The 9,261-nt window shown below is 42.8% G+C and overlaps 1 protein-coding gene across 1 annotated transcript; it reads right to left on the bottom strand.

The window, feature by feature from the left end:
- Positions 1–6,178: 6,178 nt before the first annotated feature.
- On the bottom strand, positions 6,179–7,899 carry CARTPT (CART prepropeptide). The gene is made up of 3 exons (XM_015421743.1): positions 7,756–7,899; positions 7,295–7,378; positions 6,179–6,289 (listed from the first exon to the last, which is right to left on the bottom strand). Exons 1-3 carry the CDS (start codon positions 7,897–7,899, stop codon positions 6,182–6,184), a joined length of 336 nt encoding a protein of 111 aa, XP_015277229.1. The 3' UTR covers positions 6,179–6,181.
- Positions 7,900–9,261: the final 1,362 nt, after the last annotated feature.

Genomic DNA, 9,261 nt, shown 5'->3' on the forward strand with positions numbered 1-9,261 from the left:
GATAACACAGCAGAGAATTCCCTAGTGCTCGACAATATGGGGAATGGGGCTTCACAGCTGCTTCTCAGTTTCAAAAAAAAAGTTTTTGTCAATTTCAACATCAAGTTTTTCCCCTTTGCCTGTCTTCCTTTCTGTTCTCTTTCATTCAAGAAACTAATGCTACAATGCATGCACAAAATCTGAATCACAAGGATTTAAATGGAAGGTGCTTGCTGGATGCTACTGTGCAGCTGCAATAGGGCAATTGCGTAAATTTTAAAAGAAAACTTTGGACACCATCCCCCACAAATCACAAGTGACATTCCACCCTGATTTAGAAAAGTGTGTGGTTTTCTTAATTGTAGCTGCAAAAGAAAGGCACCGGAGGAAAATGAATGGTGGATAAGGTGGGCACAGAATCCAAAGTCAAGATTAAAGGCTTACTGCTCTGAAAATCTGCAGTAAGATGGGCATGCATAATGGGCCAATGTCTTTGGAACAGCTTTCTTCATGGCACGTTAATCATCCCTGGGCTGGGATTACTGTTATTTTATTCAAATCTTACCCTATATTTTAACAGATTCCACCTCCCTCTCTGCTGCACACTTCCTTGGAAGTAAAACTGTTGATTTTGATATTACTTAGCAAAGAATCCTGAAGTGACAATTAATCATTTGCATTTGCCAGTTATTTGAATTATATTTCATGCTATATTATTCATTGAAAGGGGCTATTATTGACAGTGGAACTGTTTATATTTGGCCTGGAAAAATACACTTACTCCTAACAAGTTTAATTCAAGGATGATCATGTTTTAAATAATTTCTGAAATATTTGTTAAGAAATTGTTTCATAGCATAGTGTGGATCCAACTTTATTTGGTGGATCACTCACGGAATTGGTAAAGTAAAGACGTAGGAATTCAGATGCCTAAACACATGCTTTTATATGCATGGAATATTATACATACTGTTCATTTTGGTTTGGTGGGCACGTACTGAAGCTGCCATAGGAGTTGAGTATTCACAGATTTTAACAATGATAGCCAAAGCTATGCAAATTACAGTGTCTTCACAGAAGGACGGATTGTCTCTCCCCTCCCCCTTACAACATGCTATTGTCACGTTTGCTAATTGTTCTGGGAAATATTGTTACCCACTAGGTTATTGACGCAAAGCACCTGCAAATGCTAGATTGAATTAAAGTCTTAAATCATTCAGTGATGTCACTGCCATCTGTGTCATTGTGTTAGGTGACAGCAGAGGCTTCTTATTGAAAAAGATACAGCAGCACATATTGCAGAGGAAGGGACTCAGCATGCACAAACGTCATTGTCAAGGAACTGTGAAAAGAGACCTTGGTAAAAACAACAACAAAAGTATTAATGTTTTTCAAGCTGATTCTGTGTTGAAATAAACTGAACTGACCTGAAAAAGGTCTCCATCCAAGCACCCTTTGTATATAATAGCACACACTTAATTCACAACCACATTGGGTTTTTTCTTCTTTTTTAAAGTTATTTTTTCCATTTTTAAAAAAGGTAAAGATTTTTCCTTTTCAAACACTTTGCTTTGGGGTTAGCAAAAGTATTCATTTAGCCAAATAATTAATCAGCCACAATAATATGCATAATATGGAAGTAATATTAGAGGATTTTTAAAGGAATCTCTTGATTCTATTCCACAGGACGTAGCTCCAGCTGTGTTGTGTTACTGTTCAGCAGCTTTAGGCAGACTACCATGGCACAGTCATATATATGGATCAAAGCTTTTCAGACCAGAGTTTCAATGTATTTATTAATAGGCTGAAGTTTCAATATCAGCTCGATTGTGGGAAAAGTGTGACACTTTCCTGTAGTCTCCATTATGCTAGTTGTGTACCCATAAGATAACACTTGAAGGTATTATAAATTGTGTTTGTTATGACTGTAGGGTCTGGTATGAGGCCACTTGATGCAAAAATAGGGCTGCCAAGCTGTGTCAGGAGAAAAATACACCAAAAAAAGGCCATCAGCCCAACACTGTGACATCGTTTCCAGGAAAAATCCAGAAGTGATGTCAGTCCTCTCTAGAAATTACTGAAAACTCTATGGTTTCAACAGCAATGCTCTATGGTTTCAACAGCAATGGCACTGATGTCCTCCTCCCATGTATCCCCCATCTTGCAGCTGGTTGCCAGGCCATGCAACTCTATGCAGAACCCTTGCTGAAGCATAGCAGATTGTCAAGGATCATCAGTGTTGGACTTACATGTACCATACTGGGATGCGTGGAGGAGGAGGAGGAGGAAGGTGGTGGTGGTGGTGGTATGCCATCAAATCTCAACCAATTTATGACAACCCCTCATGGGGTTTTCATGGAAAGAGATGAGCAGAGGTAGTTTGCCATTGCCTTCCTCTGCATAGCAACCCCTGTCTTCCTTGGTGGTCTCCCATCAGTCCAAGTACTGACCATGACCAACCCTTCTTAGTTTCCAAACTCTGACAAGGTCCAGCTAATCTAGGCCTCCGGTCACACGGGCAGGAAACTGCAGGGGGGGAGCGTGGCTGTTTGCCCCGGGGCGGGGGGTTAAGGGATCAGACCTCCCCTGGAGGTTCCGTGGAGGTCCCGTGGAGGTTCCGTGGGAAGGGAGAGGTGCTGATCACAGGACAATCCTGCGTGCAACAACGAAGCGCGCGGTGTGGCAAACGGGTGTGTTTTTTTTTTGTCGTGTACACCAAAAATGTGCATGCTCCGTTGGGTGCTTGTGCGCATCCACGGAGACTGGGGGGAAAAAACCTTGTTTGCAAGGGGACATGGGCGGGCGCCAGATGCCACCGGAAACGCGATCAGACGCCCGCCCTTGCCCCGCAGTTTCCGGAAACTAGTACCTCCGAGGTACTAGTTTTTAGCAATGCAGTTTCGGCGGGAAGCCTCGGTTGAGCCATGGAAGCGCTACGCTTCCCAGATGTGCCGGTGAGATTGCGCCCGGAAACTCCGCCTGACTTCCGTCTCTCTAGTGTGGCTAATGTTCCGTGTGACCGCAGCCCAGGCTAAGCAAAATGTAAATTAAAACAATAAATATTACTTTGTGAGCACCTTTTAACATTCTCAGTCATGTGGATTTCATTAAAATATTCCAGGTACTATAATATCACCATCCCTTGTATATTTCAGTATTCTCAACAATCGAATGAATACTTGTTTCCCAAACACTTGCACTTTGGCTATATTGATATATATCTAAATAATTCTAAATTAGGTTGCTGTGTTTCTGTAATTGAAGAGAACTGTGAAAGCCTGAAGCACAGGGAGACCTCTTGTAAATCATTCAGGTGTGATTGCTGTATAAGGGAGTGGAAGAAAACTGGTTATTACATGTAATGAATGATGACACAGGTTGCAGCCTTCCATGGGATTCAGTTACAGAGAGCTGAATCAAATTACAGTGAGATTAAACAAAGTATGATCCCATCCCTTGTTGGGAGCCTGTCCTTTGCCACAGTGGGCAAGCAAATCCAGGCTGGGCACATCTCTTGCCTTGTGCATCACTCACCACACTGGATGGGAAAGCGTAGAGTGGTTGTATCCCTCTCCAGGCCCATCTCTCACTGGGCCAGGCCCATTCCTTGCCTTGGTGGGGTGAGACCATGCCCATGTTTTGCTGGGCAAGGCTGGGCCAAGCCTTCCCCATGCCTCACAGGGTCAAAGGCTGCTGGCTTGCAACAGAACTTGTTCGCCCCTTCCTTGGGGCTGGGGTGTTGGTGTCCTAGGCCGTTGGCTCACCAGGTCTTTTCCCAGTAGCCTTAAATTCCAATCTGCCCATGATCTTAAAACAGGTGAAATTTTTATCCTCCTGTGGTAGATTGACAGTTTCTGACTGACTCTTTCTTTGTCTCTCTAACAATTTACCCATCAGTGACTCTGTTTCTCAGGTCTTCCTCGCAGCTACAATTGTATAAGGTTTTTTTTTCCTGACCAACAAAATCTTTATTTTTCCCTGCAGGGAAATAAGTGAACTTTATCCCTGGACTTTTCCTTGGTATATATGAGCAGACAAGAAAATAACGTGTTAAATACCAGGGCAGAGGAGAGGGCAAGAGTGTCTCCACAGCATGCCAGAGGCAGACGGAATCAGCCTCAGTTATTTACCTCACAGGTGACTTACATTTAGTAAATTACCAAACACTAACAGGCCAGTTCATAATCAAGTCTTTGTCCCCACTGGGTTATTTAAGTTTGCCTACTGGTGGGACAGAGTGGTGTAGGGATTAGTCCTCTGATATTCACAATCTTAACATGCTACCAATTATTGAGTGTGGGCTTTTCCTGCCAAAATAAAAGAAGGCTTTGAGGTTGCACTCACACACTATAACATAGAGATAAGGAGACCACACAAACTCATGGCAAATGCACAGCTTCAAAAATACAATATCTAGATCGGAATCATTCTGAAATCAGTGGAAATATTTAGACAAGGAAATCACTACACTAAAGATGGGCTCTGTGACAATGATTTTATTAACAATGAAATAAAATATTAAAACACAACAGGACAGTATTGAAAAACTTCTATATGTATGCACTGTACATTTTTGTTACAGTAGTACATAAGTAATTTTTATGTGCTTTTAAATCATTAGAACATTCTCATGGTATACCCATCACCTCAATTCTAGATCCTGATTACTTCAGTGACGCCTACTACCAATCCCACATAAATTTTCAGTTATCACAATGATCTTATAAAATATTAATATCTTTATCCTTATTTTTGTGTCCTCTCAGTGGGTTTAACTCTCAACTCAGCTGTACGAAGTTTTTACTAGTGGTCAACTGTATGTATATAAACTAGAATGCTAATGTTATGAGAGTCCCAGATTACAAGGTCTCCATACTGGCTGATGTTGCTGGTTTGATGGCATAATGTTATACCAAATGTGTGTGATGCTGAAAATTGAGTGCTCTGTAATTATATAGTATTCTGTGCAACATGCTTGGGTGGACTACTGTGGCACATACGTTGATTCTAAAACTCTTCCATCTGTCACACACTATCCACAGCAAACCTTTTAACTGGTAAACCATTAAAGCATGGAGTAAAAGAAAGCCCACAACATATTTGAAGATTTGCACTTTTTCACCATTCAAAAGAAAAGAAATTGAAACTAGCAAAATTTTCCTTTCTTCCCAGTTGTGACACAATTTTATAATTATCTTATAAATCCATTCCAGGTTTTACAGTTGTTTCAGATTTCCAAAACCTTCTGCAAATTACCATCAGCCTAGACAGTTATCACATCCCATGCATTTAGTATCTGAGGTGCAAACATGAAGGCAGTTGCTGGCTCTGTGTAGATAAATCCAGATGCACTCACCTACCCTGCCACTATCTAATCACTGTCTTAACACACGTTACTCTTGTGGTTACTGGCAACATATTGAATAAAATTGCCCTTAACGTGACAACAAAGTGGACCAATTGGTTGTGGATTCCAATAAAGAAAAGTATCCCTGGATGCATGAGACATATCCCAGCCCAAAGAATCCGACCATGCTGTATCTAAGCAGTGTCCATTGCTATTGGTACAAAAATCTGGCTACCAAAAGAGGAACATGCAGGCACTGGGGTGAAGGTAACACCAAACTCAGGCAAAAGTGCTAGTCAAGAGGATGTTTTGGAAGGGTGCCATTATTAACTTATATCGATATACAAATCTCTCAAGGTATGAAGCAGATCTTTGTACTTTAATGTACAAAGAAAACCATACTGTGTATTGTTCATAAGCTGTACCCTTATGTTTGTCCTTGTTCTCTCCTCACTTATTTACTGCAAAGAAGGTAAATGATTTAATTAATGAGTGCTGGCTGGATCTAGTTTGCATAAAGAACTTCCACATACAAAAAATTCCGTTTTCAAAATATCAGTTTGGTATCTTTACACAAGGATACATATGCAGGATATGGAAGAGATGGGAACAAAGAAAATCAATGGGAAAGATGGAGAAGAGAAGGGTGGTAAAGAAAATGTCAGACATTCTAAAAGGTGATACATGATAACAGTTAAACTTCATAACTGCTTTCTCCCCCCCCCCTTTTTGTGTGAAAGATCTCTGGATATCATTTTCTGCCCCACCCATCCCTCGGTATCTCAGGCATTACTTCTCAGACAAGGCAACTGGATCCTTCTTTGTTCTCCAGTGGTTCAGGGAGGGGGTGCTTCTTTACAAACACTTCAACAGAAAAGTGTTACAAGATGTTCCTCTGGGACAGTCACAGAGCTTCCCGATCCTGGCTCCTTTTCTCACTGCACACTGCTCTCCGGCATCACACTGTTGATAGTAACCAACAGTTAGACAAAGGACACAATGGAGGACCAGAACTAGAGCAAAATGTTGCAACTGGATTCCTGCAAATTTAAATTCTTGAGGATTTATGTTATTTTCTATGATTATAAGAGGAGATCAAAAGAATGGAAGAAAAAATCAGTATATCTGTTCTGTTACACTATTGGAGAATCTAGCAATTACATTAGTCATAAACATAGTTCCTAGGAATACTAGTTTTTTTAAGAACAGATAAATATATTTTAATTTTATCAACTTATCTTTTTTGACCAAAACCCAGATTTTTATATCAAATATTAAGTATAGAGATAACCCTGAAACTGACAGCTCCCCAACCCAATGTGAAAATTACTCAATTGTCAGTGACTGACTTTTCAACATCCAAGTACCTATATGCAAACTTTACGAGTCTATGATGGTCTCCCTCTCTCCAATCCCACTGGATTTCATCTGGAGGGATCACATATGTCATTTAGAAATCCTCCTTAGACACACACACACACACTTTAAAACCCAGGGAGGGAGCAGCAGGCAATCTTATCCGTTTTTAATCTGCTCCAGAATTAGCCAAAATTCTATGAGAACACTAACACTGTTATCCTGTGATCATTTTGCACATGGAAATGAACACCTCTGTACACAGCTGGACTTAACTGTGTGTTCATCAGGACTGTTCATCAGGACTGGAAAAGACAGAAAGCCTGGGGCTGTGGCAAGTGCACACAGAAGCTTACTAGAAAGGAACAAAAATGAAAAGCTACAAAGAGACTGAAGAGGGGAGAGAATGGGCAAGCCTCAATGGCAATTATTTCAGAAAAATCTCTGGGTTTCTTCAGATCCACACCTCAGTCAAAACCAGTCCATCTGCTTGCTGCTGTGTTTGGGGCAGAGGTGCAATTTCCAGATGCACAGCCCCTCTTGTCTCTCTCCAGTCTTGTTTTGTTCCCCTGCTACTACCTGCTCTTTCGTCTTTTGCCAGAAGTCACTCACCATGGGGACTTGGCCGTACTTCTTCTCATAATGAGGGAGCCTTTTGCTTTTCAGCTTCTCCAGGACCTCTTGCAGAGCCTCGATCTGCAAATACACAAACCTTCCCATCATTAGACAGAACAATCTGTGAAGAGGGGTGGGGATGGGGAGGCAGCACTGGAGACAGAAGACAGGGCGGTTCTTCCCCCGAGGAAGGCTGGGCACGAGGCAATGGACTTGATGTCCTCATTGAACTACCTGCTACTAGTTCAGAGTGCTGCCCCGACTTTCCTTCCTCCTCTATTAATCTCGCCGCTCTTACAAACTTTAATTGCCCAAGTTCGCCCTTTACGCTATACAAAAGAAAAGCTCAGCACGTAGAAGCCTTACAGCTAAAGAGAATCAAACAAGATCCCAGCACGATTCTACTCCCTGTTAATAGGCACACTCCCCCAGACTTCGTTCCTGGCAGTCGGGTTTACCAGCTCCTTCTCGTGGGACGTGTCCTCCATGGCGGAATAGAGGTCCAGGGCTCGCGGCTGGAGCTCCGTCTCCTCCTGGCCGCTGACTCCCAGAAGCAGCACGAAAGCGGCTCCCAGCAACGCGAGCGCTCGAGAGCTCTCCATGGTGCTAAAGTACAGCTCCGCCGCGCGGAGCCGCCTTTATAGGGCTGCCCGGGTCACCTGTTGACAAAGCGCCTGGCACTGTGATACGTCAATCCGGCGCGGCTGGCTGGGAGGGATGGGGAGTGGGCGACCGCATCGGGACCCGGCAGATGAGCTGGGCGATGATCTCAATTTCCTTCAGGGCAGATAGGAGCAGCGAGGAGACGAGAGGCAAGAGACGGAAGGGAGCGCTCAGAGGTAAAAAGCCTTGACTTGACTCAGCCTTTAAAACAGCAGCAGTGTAGACACAAGGCAGCAATCCTACTCATTAATGGGAGTTTCAATAAGTGATGAAGGCATCAAACCTGATGCAGTGTCACATTCTGGGTGTTACATTTGTTAAAATGCATCATATATTAAGCACCTTTCTCCAAAGCATAATTTACTTTTAAGGTAGTGTTAAGCGGAAGGAGTAGAAACAGTAGCATTCCACTTTTCACCCTGATCAGAGACACCAAGGTGGCTAAGAGATAAGATTGTTTTACTTATTTTACAAAACTTACAGCCCCCTTTCCACCCTAATCAGAGACACCAAGGTGGCTAAGAGATAAAAACATGCATAATAAAACACATCTTAAAAACCATTAAAACAAACTCCACCATAATGCAAACATTTTAAACCAAGTTACAATACATACATGGTACAATAAAATAAACATACATAAACCAACAAGTAAAACATAGGGAGGGTAGGAAGGATCCCTGAGGGGATGCCAGATGAAGCAAAAAAAAGTTTTCACCCACTGGGGAAGATGGCAACAGGAGGGGGCAGGCAAGACTCTCTGGGGAGAGGGTTTCAGAATTCCTGTGCCACAAAAAAGGCAGCCATCTCCCAGGCTGCCACCCAGGGCCCCCCAAAACAGAGCATCCAAACATGACCATAGTAGTCAGGTAGGTTCATAAGGGAGTAGGTGGTCCTTCAAGTATGCTAGTCCTAAAGCATACAGAGCTTTAAAGGTTAACCGTACCATCTTGAATTGTGCTCCAAAACATATTGGGAGCCAGTGTAAATGGGCCAACCCAAGGCTGAAATTATGTGGTTCCTATGGCTCCAGGCAGCATCATGGCTGGAGCCAATTGATGTTTCCGAAGACTTTTCAAAGGCAGTCCCACATAGCACATATTGCAGTAATCTAATCTGGATGTAACCGGGGCATGATGCAGATCTCAACTGTCCAGGAAAGGCTGCACCTGGCTAACCAGTCAAACCCAGAAAAGGCACGCCTGGCCACAGTTGCCTCCTGCTTATCCAGCAATCGGCCTTGTTCAAGATCACCCCCAAACTATGGACCTTGTTCCTTCAAGGGGAGTGCAACCTCCTCC

Source organism: Gekko japonicus, unplaced genomic scaffold (assembly GCF_001447785.1).
Source record: "Gekko japonicus isolate JY-2015 unplaced genomic scaffold, Gekko_japonicus_V1.1 scaffold3743, whole genome shotgun sequence".
NCBI lineage: Eukaryota > Metazoa > Chordata > Lepidosauria > Squamata > Gekkonidae > Gekko > Gekko japonicus.